Below are 16917 nucleotides of genomic sequence, written 5' to 3'. Positions count from 1 at the left end.
ATAAATGTTGATATTTAAAAAGATGTTTGTTTTTCTTTTTAGTTGTCTCAGCAATTGGATGGCTTACTAGGAATGTTGTGTGTAGATGTAGCGCCAGCAGATGGGGCATCAATTCAACAAACTTTAAAACTACTGGAAGAGAAATTGAAAAGTGTTGGTAAGCAAAAGATTTCTGCATTTCAGATAAACACATTCTAATGAATGCATTACAAGAAAATACACAGTAATCCCACCACCCCCTTTAAAAAAGACAGCAGAAAAAAATATCTCTCTTCCGGTTTCTAGCTAAGTAATTGACTTGCTTATGCAATCTACTGCATAGTAGCTCTATCTGGAAATGTTTTCTTTTAAATATTTTACATGTAATATATATTGATTATATACCATTAACTTGCATTTCATCTGTAAACAAACTTTTCCCCCACTAATCGTCCTTAGTATCTTGGGAATATAGTGCTTAAATGATCTCTTTGTCTCCAGAACTGACACCTTGATGATTAAAATTGTCATCCACTCAGTTTTTAGAATGCTTGTACTGAGTATTTCGCAGTAGCTTGAATGTATATGTTAATAAATGGCACATTTAAGGTGGTTACACTGTCAAGCATATAGAATAGAATATTTCAGTTGGAAGGGACCTACAGTGATCATCTAGTCCAATATGTTGTAGGAGAAAGAGCTTTAAAAGCAAAATCATATATGGTAGAAGTAGTTATTGGAGTATAACAGTTCAATGCATAAGTTAGATATTCCCTTAAGAAAACAGATAGTAGAGCTGCCAAATAATAGATGTAACAGCAGATTCTAAGGATTGGCATATTTCAGTATAGAAGAATGTATCGGCCATATCAAATGTATTATAAAGTAGTAACTTCTGCCAGCCATGGAAGAACACTTAGGCTACGACTGCTTAGCAGTGATAAATATTTTAGGTATTGTGCAACTGTGTGGATTAAAGACATTAATTAGCTATTTATATGCTGAAAAGTTAATACTCACTGTCAGCTTTTATTCCTTTCCTTGTTATCTGCTAGGTCATAAAGTAGCAAAGCCTTACTTCTTTGTTAATATAGAGAAGTGCTCACTCGAACTTAAAAGTTGGAAAGGGCAGTGAAAGACAGATAGTAATACCCTTTTCACTTTCCAGCCTTCCATCTCATTCTGTTGCATTTCATATCTCTCCCTTGGGGAAAAAAATAACAAATTTATAAGAGTGACCATTGACTTTTTTCCTTCTTTATTCTTTTTTTTCTTTAGACTTAGGCTTGCAAGGCTTGCGTGAGAAAGGTCAAAGTCTTCTTGATCAGATATCTAATCAGGCATCCTGGGCCTATGGAAAAGATGTGACCATTGAAAACAAAGAAAATGTGGACCATATCCAAGGAGTAATGGAAGATATGCAGCTTAGAAAACAAAGGTAACAACAGTTCTAGTCATGAAGATTTTCATGTACTGATAGGTCACTTTATATGTTTATTTTAAAAATTTTTTTTTTAGAGACCATTTTACTTTATCTTCAGCTAAGGTATGTGGTACAACTGTAATTTGTATTTGTGGTATATTTAAATGGGACAGAAGCTTCCCTGCCTAATCTGTTGTACCATATTCCTAAATCAAACACCTTTTGTCTTTTGGTACTGGATGGAGTATTTGAGTTTTTCTGTGCTTGTAAATGCTCAAGAATTATACATTTCTTTTCTATGGAGTTATGGAATGTATACAAGAGGCATGTTTTATATGTTAGCAGTCTGAGATGGAAGGTATAATAAGACTGCAGTAGTGATGATGGCTCTAAAATTACGTATTAATTACGTACAGACTTGTTTATCCTCCTCTTCTTTTTCACAACCTGTATCCCTTGAGCCTGGCATTTTCACTCCTGAAGACAGAAAGAAAGATGAGATGGTGTTGGGGGGACAGGGTACAAAATGGAGGAGAATTCAGTTTTGCAAATGTTGCGTTTTTTGAGTTTTGCAGAAAGATAGTGGGGAATGAAGTTGTAGTAGGGAAGAACGCTGGGGAGAGTTGAACTTGCAAGAAGGATGGATTTTGCCATCATATTCTTCCTGCGAGCCTTTCACTGATTATTTTTTCTTAAAGATATAGTAGTACTGTATTTGCCACAGTGCCAGCCTTTTTTTGTACTCAACAGTGTGAAAGAATCAGATGATGTTGCCCATTACTGCTGGAATCCCTGAGACAAAGTGCTCTCCAAAGAAAGTGTCTGAACTATGAGGGCAATGGCTGAAGAAAAAGGTGCCTCTAGGGAACAACAAGGTGTAATGAGCATCAAGTTGCTCATTTTAGGAATTAATTCTACCACTCACAAATTGTTAGGGAGCTTAGTCTAAGAAACTACATGTTTTGGTAACGCTTAGAGAAGGTATTGTTTTAAGTATGTCCTCTGAATCCTATTTACTTGAGCAGCACTTGTGTTTAGAGGGTCAGCTGTAAAGAGCAGTAGAGGACTGTGTCACTGCGTGATAAAATGGCAGTTGGAATTCAGTATTGAAAAAAGAAATGCACATAGGAAAAGGAAAAACTCTATATACTTCATATACTTTATATAGTTATGGGCTCTGAACCAGCCATTAACTCACAAGATAAACATTGGAAAACTTTTGCAAAAATTGCTTTAATGTTCAGTCATACTGTGAGAAGCAAGTAGAACACTAAGGATTATTAGGAAGGGAATAGAAAACTAAAAGGAAACCATCATTGTGTCACTGTATAGATTTGTAGTCCATTTCTGTTTTAAGTGTTACACAGTTCTGGTCCCTGTTCTCAGAAGGGATGTAGAACTGTGGGAAGTCACAGAAGGTCAAAAAGTCAATAAAATGTTCAGACAAAGGTATGAAGCAGCTTCCAGATGATTAATGATTAAACAAGATTCTTCAGCCTGGACGAGAGACAAAATGTATAATAATGACCAGTATCTTTCAGTAGTATTTAACAGTAACTTTTGTGACACTACATTTTTTTTTCAAATTCTACTGAATGTTTCCTATTATTTATATACACATATAGTATAATGTTTATTTCTAGAGGCATTTTGTCTCTTTAGTTATGTTTTTGAAACCCATAAACTGTTTTCCTGCATTATAAGAGTGACAAATTTCCTTTCTGTATGCATCAGAGCACCTCAGGACACATAAAACGCAGCACACTAACAAACTGTTCTTTGGAAGTGCTTGTGTTTGCAACTGGTTTGAAAAAACAGATCTGTGAATACAGTCACTTGCATTTGCTTATAGTGCTGGATGTTGTTGACATTAGTAATTGCACTGGATGGGAGTCTAGATCTTGCCGTCTACTTAGTAAGCTTCTGAAATTGAAGTGGAAAGGTCATTCTGCTAAATTATTAGCTTAGCTCTCACTGTGGAAAGAAAAAAACTTCCAATTCTTTTTAAAATTTGAACTAGAGAAAGAACTGCAAAGTGTGCTTAATTCAGAACAAGAGAATTAGAATTAGTTTTTACATTAATTAGATTTTGAAATGCTTCCTGACAAGTTATTGTAAAGGACATAATCATGTAAGGGTTCAATTATTACAATCTTTAGTTAGCTAAAAAGAAAAATGGAAAGATGTATTAACTTCTTTTAAACAGTCCTTGCTTTATTCACCAAGAAAACTTTGCCACCAGCTCAAGGTACTATTCAGAATTATGCAAGGTTTAAGTTAGCTTTCACCTAGACTTCAGTAGCATAAAGTCTGTCTTAGCCATGTATGTCTCTGTGTGGCAAATCTTACCAGTGCAACAAGGTAAGGAACCTGCAATGCTGCTGGAAGGCCTTGTAGCAGCTACTGGTAGTAATATCAGCAGTAGTTACAACTATAGCTTAGTCATATCAGGAGTCTTGAGGACCATGATTTAGGTGGGTTGTAGTGCTCAGTTCTATTTACTGCATGTTCCTTATTGATATACAAGGCATTATATATTTTGGCCAAGCTAAGCAGCACAAAAATGCTTTAATCACCTTTTCATGAACACTTGCATCTTAATGTTGCTCACTGAAAACATCGCTGTCAGACTCAGTGTATTGTGTCTGCTATACACGTGCCTTTCTGTGCTGCTCTTTAAGGTGTGAGGATATGGTGGATGTGCGGCGACTGAAGATGCTTCAGATGGTACAGTTATTTAAATGCGAAGAGGATGCTGCTCAGGTACGGAAATGCCTAGAGAATTTCATCATTCTGGTCTTTGTAGTCCACTGGTTAAATTTATGGGCGTTGATAGTTGTACAGTATTTTTGTCGCTTTCAAATGTGGTTTTATTTAGTGAATATGTACAGTGAAAATAAAGGATATGGTAATAACTGAAAGTAGTGTATTTGGTGATTGCAAGTATGATCTACCAGTTTGTGGTATGTCTTTTAACTTTTTTCCACACCAAAAGTATATGCTAGTACTGAAGTTACCTCACCCTTGTGGATTAATTTCTTTCTAATTTATTTTTGTTGTTTTAACTTCTGTTTTAAGGCGGTAGAATGGTTAAGTGAACTGTTGGATGCTCTGCTGAAGACACACATCCGACTGGGAGATGATGCTCAAGAAACAAAAGTTTTACTGGAGAAACATCGAAAATTTGTTGATGTTGCACAGGTGAAATATTTTTTTTAGCAATATGGGTTTTGTACAGTTTCAGAAGATGTCCTTGGATAGAATTGGTACCTGTATGGATAATCATGGAACACCTGTTACTAGTCTTAATGGTTTGCCTCAATGCTTGAATGAAGAAATCATGATTGTTGGAACTGGAGATGAGCCTAATGAGATTTCGAAGTTCCATGAACAATAGCGATGCTACAGTTTACTACCTTAGCTTATCTGCTTCACACAGGCAGTGTAAGCCACAAAACATAAAGTTCACACTGACTTTCTTTAAAAGGCATATATTTCGAACAGTGTTTATAAAGACTTTTTTTTTTCAAGGACTGCAATAAAATACTAAAATATGGGTGGGTCACTTGGTTTCATTCTATTTTGTGCTGCACCTCATGAAACAGAGCCTGTCTTTCTATTGGTTTTCCAGATAGCGCTGACTGTTAGTGCGTGGTCCTGCTCGTGCAAGGAGTTTTGGCACTAGCAGAGTTAGTGGTTGAACAGAACTGACAGCTTTAATTCTTGACTGTAGCAGCCAACTAATGAATCCTGCTGTACAAGAGTACTCAAATTCACTGAAGCCACAGGGCATGCTTGTACACCTGTTTGCATATCTTGAATATATAAACAGATGCCAGGTGCATGTGAAAGAATTTTACCTAAGAATAGAAAGTATACAAACTGGGCCTTTTTCAGGTGCATTTTCAGGTGTGTACTGCTTTTAGGAATGTCTAATTCAGACTTGCTGATGAACAGATGTGATGTTTTCAAATTGCACCTGTTACACTGGAACTGATTTTCTCTTTTGATGAATCAGAACTGACAATGACAGGAGGGTAGCTTGCTGTTGCAAGTGATGTGCCACAGTGCACCTGGATGCTGGGTGACCACAAACATGGTGACAGTGAAGTCAGTGAGACAGTCATCTTGGCAGTAGATACCAGATATCCCATGTAAGATCTAAACAGCTATTCAAAAATTTCAGGAAGCTCTGTTCTTTTGCTGGTGTGAATGCTAGACAACAGGGTACTATTTTTAATTTTTTAATATTTTCTTTTAAAGAGCAAAAGCACTGTTTTGTCACTGCAATTCATACTTAAGCAGCGTTTTCTAGTAGACCAGATTAGGTCCACAAAGTATATTGAACTAAATTGAGGAGCTTTCATAAACTTGTCTGCTGTCATTTTAATATGTTAATTAGCTCCTAAGTTAAATGCAGTTTTTACATGTACTTTCTTTCCCGTCTCCTCTAACTTTTAGAGTACTTATGATTATGGGAGACAGTTACTGCAGGCAACTGTTGTCCTGTGCCAGTCCCTGCGATGCACTTCAAGGTCCTCAGGGGACACACTTCCGAGACTGAACAGAGTGTGGAAACAGTTTACAATAACCTCTGAAGAAAGAGTGCACCGGCTGGAAACGGCTGTTGCATTTCACTCAAGTGCTGAAAAGGTGAGTGTTGTGGTTTCAAGAAGAAAAATTTCTTACCAGAATTTAAGCAAACAAAATGTAGGAAAAAATGAAGTTGTTGGTGTGTATTTTTTCCCCTTTCTAAATATTAAAAAAAAAAGCCAAAAGAATCTAAGCATATATTTCTAATTGTTAATTTCAATACTTAGTGCACTTACTGTTTGCATACCTGTATTGGTATAGGACCTGCTTAAGGAAAAGAACAGCAGCCCTGAAGTTCAGGTGCATTGAGTTGGGCTGGGAAGAATTTTTTTTAACTCTTCAGAGGGGAACTCTGATGTTGATCATAAAGCATTTCTTCGTGTGTTTTAGACTGTAATTCTTAAAGGCAAGGAACACTTCGTGATTTATGTTTTTGTGCAAGGTATAATACAAAGCTATGGGGTCATTTAAGGTCTTTGGGGACTTAAAGGGAGTATTGCCTTTTAAGCTGTGTGCATTTTGAATGCGATAGCCTTCTCACAAACTGTAAATGAAAGCAACTCTCACCAGTTTAGTTTCCATGCCTGCTGTGTTGCTGAATCTTGTCTTTTGTACTTGGGGTGTTTTGAACATGCTTCCTTCAAGACACACCTCTACCTTGGTATGATTTTTTTCAAACTATAACCAAGTGTTTCACCAGTGTGCCCAGTTGGATGATGCTGGAAGCCACAGAGCAAGATGAGCAATCAACAAGGTTATAAGGAATAGTTGCTATTCAGTAACAGCTTGCTGAAGGGGGGGAATGTTGAGAGTTTTCAAATGTCTGAATTCGAGACAATGTCTATTAATGTAGATCATGAGAGGCAGGGTGTTTTTGTCCAGGAACCAGTCTTTGTGTGAAGTGATACATTTTAGAAAAGCAATTTAGAGTATGTATCTCTAATATTGACAATAAAATTGCATATAACTGTAAAAAAGCCAACCTTGCATGTGGTAAGAGGAGAGCATGGATGCTAAGTTGATCCATATGCTCCTTGCTTTTATTAATTTCTTGTTTGTATTAATGGAAGATACTTTGAATTTATAGACATTGGGAGTTGATGGAGGTTCACAAAAGCAGATACATATCATCTATGCTGCCACAGATGGCTGAAAAAAGTTACCTGATACCAAGTTAGAATTCAGTGGTTCATAAACTCTTAAGAGTTGATTGTCTCAGTCCATATTATGATCATTCTTTCATTATTGCAGTAGTTAATTGCTATGTTTTTAGGCAATCATAAGTTTAAAAAAAGTGGATGGCTGAAAAAAATAAAGCTCTTGTTCAAAAATACAATTCTTATATCACTATTGTGACATAGTAATGAGTCTGTGAGGAAAATATGCTGTTAATAACTGCTGCTTTGGAAAAAAGCAAGAAGTGGCAGAGGGAGAAGTGAATACTAAGTACTAGTATTGGGTTCCAATCCCATCTGAAAACACTTGTGTTCAGATTTTTTTAATCCCACCTATTCTGTGCCACATGCAGATTTCAGTTTTGAAACTGTTTGTAAGGGGCCTTCGTTATCCATGTTTCTTTCATTTTATATGACTGTCTTGTATGTTTAATGATGCAGGTTACTATTTTTATGCATTCTATATTTGTTGCTGGAATATTGTCTAGCAAGACTACTTCTAAGAGAGGAAAAAAAGAAAAAATAATGTAAAATGTTCTAGTACAGAACAGCGGTAGCCCTGAACTATCGTCTCAATGTAGCTTAATTGATATTTTCCTTTCTTGAATTATATTAATATTTCAACTGATCTCTCATAAACATGGCAGCGAAGATGCTGGAAGAGCATTCACTCTGCCAGTTAATGGCACTTAAAAAAACTACATGCGATCCCTTGTGTACTTGATTCTGCATTTCCTTTTTTTTAAATAGATTTTGCAAGAATGTCCAGAGCAGCCTGAAGCTTTTAATGAAATGGAGCAATTTGATGAAATTGAAGCAGTTGGGAAATCGCTGTTGGACAGGCTAACAGTGCCTGTAGTTTATCCCGATGGGTATGCAAAATGTTTTACTAATGCCTTCTGAGTATGCTTTTGGTAAAGTTTTGTAATAGTCTCATATGCAGAAGAATCCTGAATGCTTATTGCTGAAATTAAAAAGGCAGCACACTAATACTTATTAAAAATTCTTTCCCATCTTTTCACAGAAAGCAGGCAGGTTCAATTTCAAACTTTCCAAAGACAACATGCCCATTTTTTCAAAGTAGTGACTTTTTCCCCACACAATAATTATTAGATTTATGCAGTCTTTACACCAGCAAAGTATGTAGAAGTAACAGAAGAATGACCAGTCCCAATCTCTTCTCCCTGAAAAAAGATACCAGATTAGAATTATGGTATTTTGATTAATTTATTTGCAATTCTATCTGTCTGAAGTCTTGAAGCCAGTACATTTAAGATAAATTTACATATGACTTATTCACTAGGTAAAACAGTACTTCCCTTGTGAGCTATTCATACTAATTTAAAACTGGTGGCTGTCTTGAGCTACAAAAGCCAATTGATTTTGGAATCTCAGACATAATAAAACTCAGTTCTCTGTTCAGTAAAATATACTTGTCCATTGTGATGCTGAGCTTGTAGTTAATTTATTCTACCTGAGTATAACCAAGCCTTAGAACTAGTCTCTGAGTTTGTAAGGTCCTGTACCATAATGAATGAGATCTGAAATCAGTATTTTGAATTAGAGGCTGAAACCTTACGAGATGGTATCAGGCAACTGCATTATGGGTTACCTGAAGACGATCTGAAAAATGCAGTTACAGGAGGCTGGTCATGAAAATTAATTTCCTGTCATCTTATTTCCAAAATACCACATTCCTTATGCAGTATAGTTTCCTTCAGTAAGGAGTGCTACCCATGAAGATGGACCCAGGCCTGAACTAGTAGTGAGTTTTACTGCCCATTCAGGAGTGTATTTGAAAATAATGGAGGTTTTTATAGCTGTGAGGGGAAAAAAAACCCCAAGAAGTGTGTTATGCTTGTTGAAAGTGTTTTGGTATAACCTCTGTAGAGCAGATTTTGGTGACCTGGTAAAAGTAGCAACTGTTGTTTATTCTTAAAATGGGTGTAATTGGCAGATAGACTATTAAAGTAAAAACTAACATTAGAATTCAGGAAAGCTCCCCTTGAAAGACCACACTTGTTACACTTTGAGTTTCAAGTACTAACACAATGCTCTTATAGCTATAGGTATATATACACCTGTATTTTAGGCTGACTGACTGAATCCTCAACGTTATTTCTGACTCCTCTGGCAATTCAGCAGTTATGCATGTCCCCTTCTCAAAAGTGGGATTTTAGCTGTCCTAAATCCCAGGATCCCCTGCTCATCATCTGTAGGCATTCTCTTTTTGAAGCATTTAACAAACAATTTTCAAAGGGTTCATTCATTAGTAGAAATAGTTTAAGAAATGTCATAAAATGCTTGGAGGCATGTTCATCAGCCTCTTCACCACGTCAGACTTTTGTCAGTATCTTCTTGGAAGTGCAAGTCACTGTTCCCTGGCCTGCTCATGGCTTCTAATCTTCATCAGGAAAAACCTCTGCCCATGCTGTGATCCCGTGCTCAGTTGTGCAGTCTGTTGTCTCTGGTATTCCCTAGTCAAACTAGTCTACTCTTGTGTGAAATAACTTCTCTGTCTGCTTATGCCTGTCCTGCTACTCTGTCCGAAGTCCTTTGTCCTACCACCATTTCCATTATTCCACCTCGGTGTTTTGTAATTAGATTGGGTACCTGTTCTTCTGAAACATGTATTCTGTTCAAATCCTCCTTTTGCTGACAGCTTGGTTAGTGGTTTTCCTAACATTTCAGCTGTTGTTTTTGGGAGAAATCAACTTACATAGCCATGTGCTCTTTTTGGTTTGAGAGAGAGCTGGCAAAATTTGACAGCATGTGGCTGACTTCACATACATGTGAAGTCCTTCAATAATGCAGCAATTGTATAGCCTCAGAATTCATGTATAGACAGATTTCCTTGATTGTCATAGTACTCAAAACTGCCAGACTGACTTGGAGGGTAGCCAGAGAAGGGATGTAAAAAATAGGAAGTATTTTGTTGCACTTAACAGAACAGTGCCCTGCTGTTGAGAGAATCTTTTGGGTATAAAAGGATCACTTTTATTTGTAATTTCATTAAGATCTGCTCTCAAGTCTCATCACTGAGTCTCCGGAGCCTTTTAAAGGTGGCTTTTAAATTTCAAGAGGAAAAAGTGCCTATTTTTCTTACCTGCTTTGTGTTTTCTAGTGCCTTTCATGTGTATATTCATGTACTGTTTTACTTTTCACTGATAACTCCCTGTGGGTTGGTTTTTCTTTTTTTAGGTCTGAGCAGTACTTTGGGAGCCCAAGTGATATGGCTTCTGCAGCAGAACACATTAGAGAGAAGATGAAGCTAGTTAGCCTGAAAAAGCAGCAGCTGAGACAACCAGAAGCCACTACCCCAGAGAGCTAATACTGACCCTTGTCTGTGAATTCATAATAGGACTTCAGTTTGTAATCCAGCATGTTGTTTGCATATTACAGAATTTGGCATAATATATTAAAATGCATTTCACAGCTGTTACAAGTCTCATCTTTTTTCAAAGTAAATGTTTTCAGCATTTTAACACTGTACATCTATCAAGCCATAATTATTTAACATGCTATGAAACCATAGATTCCAAGTATCTTGCGAAAAGGAACTGTAAACTTTGCACTGAAATTTGCTGTAAAGCTTTATCTGACCTGTCAGCTGCTGCTTAGTTAAACAGCTGATGCAAGCTTTGAATGGTGCTAATGAAAGTGTTAGGAGTTCCATATTATGAAATTGTAGTTTTTTGCTTCCCCCTCTGCCCAGGTGATGTAGTAAATTTAGACTGTAGGTAAAGTTCCTGCAGTGTAGACAGTGGTGACCCTATAATTTTAATTTGAAATACTTTTTTTTTAAAAAAGATCACTTTTATTGTGCCAGTATGCAACTTGCCCATCAAATCTTTGATATATCAAATTCATTAAACAGATGTTTTCCTATTTGTATTGATAATGTATTAAAAGCTGTTTGTGCTTAATAAAAATCATCTTTTTAAAATCTGATATAAATTTGTTCTGGTCTGTATTCCCAGATGTCATTTATTTTATATTTTTGTGATAAATAGTAGTGAAAATCATCACTCTCCCAATATATTTAAGAAGTCTGTATAATTTCTCTTATTAAATACTCTAGCACACTGTAGCTATAAGGGGAACTGCTCTTGAACTATTTTTAATAGGTGCAAGAGTCCGTTTTTTTTTCTTACTTATAGCAGTACTTACACAAAAGTAAGATAGTATGTGCATAAGTCAGTGTTACATTAATGATAATTTTTTTTCCCATGTAAGACTGGTACACATCTCTTGTGCTTTATTTCTAAGTCTTGTTTCCCTTTGGAGAATCTGGAATATGTGAATATCCCTGGTGTGTAGTACCTTTGAGGTTGATTTTCATCTAATGAAAAATGATTAACATGAAGTTCATAAACAACTTAAATTTCATTTTATTACTAATCTCATGGTTTTAAGGGAATTGGATTGAAACAATCAGCTGTGTGCATAATTTGGTTAACTTTTTACTCTTTGGGATTTAATCTGGATAAATTCAATATTATATTTACTGGAAGATGGTGTGGTATCTGACCATTTTAGTATGCTGTGTGTGAAACAAACAACTGTAGGTCTAAGTACTTTATGTTGTTATCGCACTGTATTTTGCTCACAGTAAAGCTAATGCTCTCCCTGCAGGCATTGTTATTACTTCTCAGGTTTTCTTGATGGATCTGTCATTCAAATATTATATTTACTTATTTGTTTCAGTTTTTCCACATTTTCTGCAGAGGAAAGTGATGTGTCAAATAAAGCAATTTTGCTATAAAAAATAATAATTCAAAATTAATGGCTTATCTGTAACTTCATGATAAAGATATTTTTCCTCTCAGGGTATTTTGGCATAGGAAATCCAATTATTTTTTTGATGCAATGGTACAGTATTACATAAATACTAGTTTAAAACCAAATGAAGTTTCACAGACCTTATTTATAGAGACTTTTTCAGTATAATATTTAAAATGTAATTTAGTTGTTCGATTCTGTTTGAGAAAGCTGCTGTCATTATGGTTAATATTTGGATGAAATTTATTTATAAAGAACCCAAACATGAAAAATCTACATATATTTAATACAAAAATATTATTGTATATATTTGCTACAAACACAAAAGTAAATTGAGACTATAGTCATTAATAAGCACTGTCTCAAGTTCTGCAGCATTTGTAAATTGAATCTACTTATCGTAAATAATGGTCTGCAGTATAAAATCCCATTAAAATATTAGTTTACTGTAAACATGTTACACTAAGATTATTTGCAGATTTTTATTTCATTTTTTATTCTATTTTTATTCTGTTTAGGGGCTCAATGTATGTAAAACCAGAGCAGTATCAGAAGCTCCTAACTCATTCATGTGACAGCTGTGTGCACAACTTGGAACTGATGACTGTTCACCTTAATAACCCCGACGTTAATTTTGGCTCAGTGTATAAAGTCCAATCTTGAGGCTCTTATCTTTTGTCCGGCATTCCTAGAGGCCAGTGGATTCTGACTTTCACCCTACTGTTTCTAACAAGTGATACAACCCGGTGGGCTATGCCAGCTTTTCCTCTTTACTCCCTTCCCCTTCCTCTGGAATTCCCTTGCCTTTAGGGAAATCAAGTGACTGGTAAGGTGCTATTTACCAGCACTTTGTGATTTGCCCATTTTCTATGTATCAGGAATGATGGCAAGTAGTTTTCTAGGTCATGTTACATGAGCCTGCCAAATATTTCTGAATTGTTCCGATGAACTCTTGAGACTTCCTATCTTACTGAAAGAATGGAATAAACACCATCTGTTAAGAATACTGTTGGATGTAACTAATTGAGAGAGATTTTTGTGCTGGTCTTCTCTTAGTTGATCTACCACCTATGGTTGTACTTGCTACTGAACTTTTAGAAATGTACAACCCTTAATAGCATACAAAGTCAGATATATATCAGTGAGACATGCTAAAAGGCAAAACTGTGCTCGAGTAATGTATTGTTACCTGTCTGTGCAGGTGGAGTGGTGGCTTTACCTGTGGCTCCTGCTCTGCCCTTTTTGGCAGCAAAAAAGATTCAAACAATGGAGTTCCAAAAGGTGCAAATATGTTTGGGAGTTTTTTTAACATAAATCACCTGCAGTGAGGGATACAGTGCTACGTGTATGATGGGTAGATACCAGTAGAATAGGGAAGGATTGGTTGTAAGGATTGTATTTATTATAATTGTAAGTATATTACAACTAATGACTTGGAAATGATGGAGTCAAACCTGTTCCATGGTAATGAAATCAGTAACAAGAATTTCTAAGTTCCTGTTAGACCAGTTTGGAGGTATTTGAAATGTTTCAGAATACGGTAAATATTTTGTTACTCTTTCTGGTAATGTAATCCTGAGTGTGTTTTTTGTGACAGTGACCAGTGAGCAGTATTGGAAAGGTGATCAGCTCAACAGGTGTCATCCATTTTTAGTAGGGCATCAGTTGGATAGACTGTCAGTCATAAAAAATGCTTATACCTGTCAGTTCTTTTAATTGTGAAAGATGTGTGGGTATTTATATTAGTTTCCATAAAAATGTTTGATTCTATTTACTACTTAACTTTGTATGGTGATTAGTAGGACTAATGGGGTTAATTTTTTCTTGGAAAAATCGGGTTTGTACTATGGAGACTTGTATAGCTTGTGTGACTGATTTAGCATTCAAATAGTCACTGTGAGGGTTCAGCAGTGAATGCCGAAGAGTTGTGTGTGCAGTGGGATTGTATAGCACCTCTTATACCATCATGCTAGCCTAAGCATATCAGTGCCAGCTGACAAAAAGATAGGGGGAAGATTTTTCCATCCCAGTTAAAAAAAAAAAGTGTCAGTAGGATCACAAGGAGAGGTTGTCATGGGCTTTCAGCAACAGTAATGGCATGTAATGATGCTATGTCAACCTCTCGTTTTCTGAATTCTTTCTACAGGATAATTTTAATCTGTATAAAGAGATTATTAGGAAGGAGGAAGAAAGGAAGCTTTTGGAGCTACAGTTTAAATTCTGTAATAGCACATTACATGAGCTCCGGAGACAAAACACTGAGAAACAGGGATGAAAGCAAAGATTTGGTGATTCTTAGCTTCTGAAGTCTATTCCTCATTTCTAGACTCCTGCAACAGTAAAAAGGGAGTCAGCACTGTAAAAATGCTTAGTTATGTTAGACTTCTAGTTTAAAGAAAATAATGAGAAAGTTGGTCGAAGCATACGGGATATCAACCCATACATACGTAATAGCTGCAAAAGTGCCTGTATGTGAACTACAAGGCCAAAAACTGAGTATCTGGAATTTACATAACATCATTCCAACTAAGTAATTAATTCGTGATCCCTTTGGAGGCATACCTGTTGTTTTTTTTCAGGTTTGTGGAAAAGTGATACACCCTGAAAATAAGATACAAAGGCAAATAGTCAAGCAGTTATATTACTTCTGGTTCCAACTTGCACAGTCATTTTGAATCTTGGTAGACTGAGTCTTTTCTGTAGTGCATCATTTCCACAATTTCCTAATAGTGCAGGCTATTGCAGGGTTATTTCTGGGCAATCAAAATCAGGTATTAGAAAATTATACTGGGCTATTCTTGTAAAATCGATTCCCACAATCATACCACTTTTGTTTCCTTCACTTACATAGTCCCATTGTTATGATACTGATGCCTGCCAAGACTGCATCTTAATTGAAAATTCTGTTGAAAATTGACTAATTGCATGCCTTTTGCAAGGATATGGAGTCAAGGAGTTCTTCAAGACATTTTTCATCTAGTGCTCAATGGAGGTAGTTCTGTTGTGGAGATTACAAGACTAAATAACCACACAAAAACGAGTTTGGTTTCCCATTTCTAATGAGTCCCTTTGTACAGATGTCCTAAACACTTGGTAGTTTAGAACAATTTTTCTGTGACTTCAAGGTTAATTTGGAACCTGAAGGTGAATCATTAAAGAAACATATGAGAACTCCTCTGATTCTGTCAAGTTGGAAGACAAAATATTAATCAACTATCAAAGATATTAATGAAAAATAGATGCTTATGTGACTGTATAACTTTAGTTATGTTAATACAAGAAAGTATAGACATATTTAATATATGTAAAGCATTAATGATACACTTAAGCTCAAAATAGTGAAAAGCTTTCTCTTTTCCTGTCAGAGTTGACTTTAGTTTACATAGGTCTCTTACAGCAAAGATTATGGGAATATAATACAGAGACAAGAGGAGGGCTGAATCAGGATATAAACTCCTCTTTTGAATGGAGAGGAGAAAAAAAATATACTTTCTTGAAATTTCAAACATCCTAAAGAAATAGGTTGTAAAACATTAAAAATCAAAGTGAAAATCCTAATATTATTTAACTTCAGTTGGAAAAGTTCAGCTAACTTTCCAGATACTAATAATATTTATTTACAGTTTGTAAGCATTTCAAACTTCTGAAGCACAAAGAAAAGCAAAGGAAACTAATTGGTCTTAAGTTTATTAAGAGAAGGTTAAGTGGAAACGGTTGTTAGCAAGAGCTGTGCAGATAATTTCCTTTAGTAATGAACAGAAATGGCAACATATGATTATTGTTGCAGATAAACCACAGGTTTTTAAAGAAAAATGCTGTTTTGTTGGCAGTTTAGTGACAGCACTGAAGTATTAAATGTGTTGTGACTACCCCATGCTGCAGGAAAAAACTACCTTTTTGAGCACAGGTAACTAGCACATACAATGTGCTTAGAAGTAAGTGTGCTTAAAAGCTTAAAGTAATTTAAAATTAAACATGTTTTTATCTAGTTCTACAATTTTACATACGTATTTTATATATTAGCAAGCCTTTTAGCTGTCCCACAAGCAGCTAGCCATTGATTACTGTCAGACACCACTGATGTAAGCTGCTGTTGGGAAACCTCTAATATGCTTTGAATTTCTGTGTAAAGGGGAGGAATACTATATGGTATGTAAAATATCCTATTGATTTATTAAGCTCAAACATCTATGCTTAAAATGGATGAGTAGACCCAATGTAACTATCCCTAGTTTCTAATACTCAGTATGTAATAGTCTTTCTTTGGGAAGGCTGATTTAGCCACAGATTATCTGTCAAACTCCTATAGCAAACCATGCCATTGACAGCACGTGACCAAAATGACATGTATGACTGCTTTGTACAGGCCAGCTAAAACATGGTTTCTACTTATGACTCTATAAATATACTTGGCTTTTCTGAGGATCCTGACATTACATATCCCAATCTTGTTTGGTCCACTCTGCTACAATACTGTCACTGTCAGAAGGCAACATGTACATTAAGTAGATTAGAAAATAATGAAAAGTAGATCTCATGGTAGCTGCGGGTCCTAGAACATGTGCAGTAAGATGCTTGGGCAGTTCTGTGTAGATATGTATTGCACGTAGAATAAGGCTGTGACAGCTCAATGTAGAAGAGCCCTGTGACTTCCATGAAGTCCTGAGAATCACTGGCTCAATTTGAATGGATATAAATGCTTCCCACACAGTATGCTTATAGGTTTGGCCTTATAAAACTTTATTGAGCCCTTTCCTAGATCAAACACCAAACATCAATTCTAATAATCTATAAATTACGTAAATAAAATGGAGAGTGAAGTTTATCTTAACTGTAAGATCTGCCTTTTGGAGGAGCTGATGGAAGACCTGTTACTTAAGATTTTGTATCAGAATATGAACAAATACCTCTCAAAACCCTCGATTTTTATTTGTTACTGTTCTCCATTTTGGCAGGAGCAGTCAA

At 35.8% G+C, this 16917-nt stretch overlaps 1 protein-coding gene across 3 annotated transcripts in view; it reads left to right on the top strand.

The window, feature by feature from the left end:
- SESTD1 (SEC14 and spectrin domain containing 1) overlaps positions 1–11127 on the top strand; it is a 60433-nt gene extending 49306 nt beyond the window's left edge. For all 3 annotated transcript variants that reach the window (XM_074829260.1, XM_074829259.1, XM_074829258.1), the window contains 7 exons: positions 43–157; positions 1258–1417; positions 4084–4165; positions 4481–4603; positions 5864–6055; positions 7921–8042; positions 10372–11127. In XM_074829260.1, coding sequence (XP_074685361.1) covers positions 43–157; positions 1258–1417; positions 4084–4165; positions 4481–4603; positions 5864–6055; positions 7921–8042; positions 10372–10501 — 924 coding nt within the window. In that variant the 3' untranslated portion in view covers positions 10502–11127. The remainder of the gene's footprint in view (positions 1–42; positions 158–1257; positions 1418–4083; positions 4166–4480; positions 4604–5863; positions 6056–7920; positions 8043–10371) is intronic.
- Positions 11128–16917: the final 5790 nt, after the last annotated feature.

This window comes from Strix aluco, chromosome 6 (genome assembly GCF_031877795.1).
Source record: "Strix aluco isolate bStrAlu1 chromosome 6, bStrAlu1.hap1, whole genome shotgun sequence".
Lineage (NCBI taxonomy): Eukaryota > Metazoa > Chordata > Aves > Strigiformes > Strigidae > Strix > Strix aluco.
This window is presented reverse-complemented; position numbering and strand designations above follow the sequence as displayed.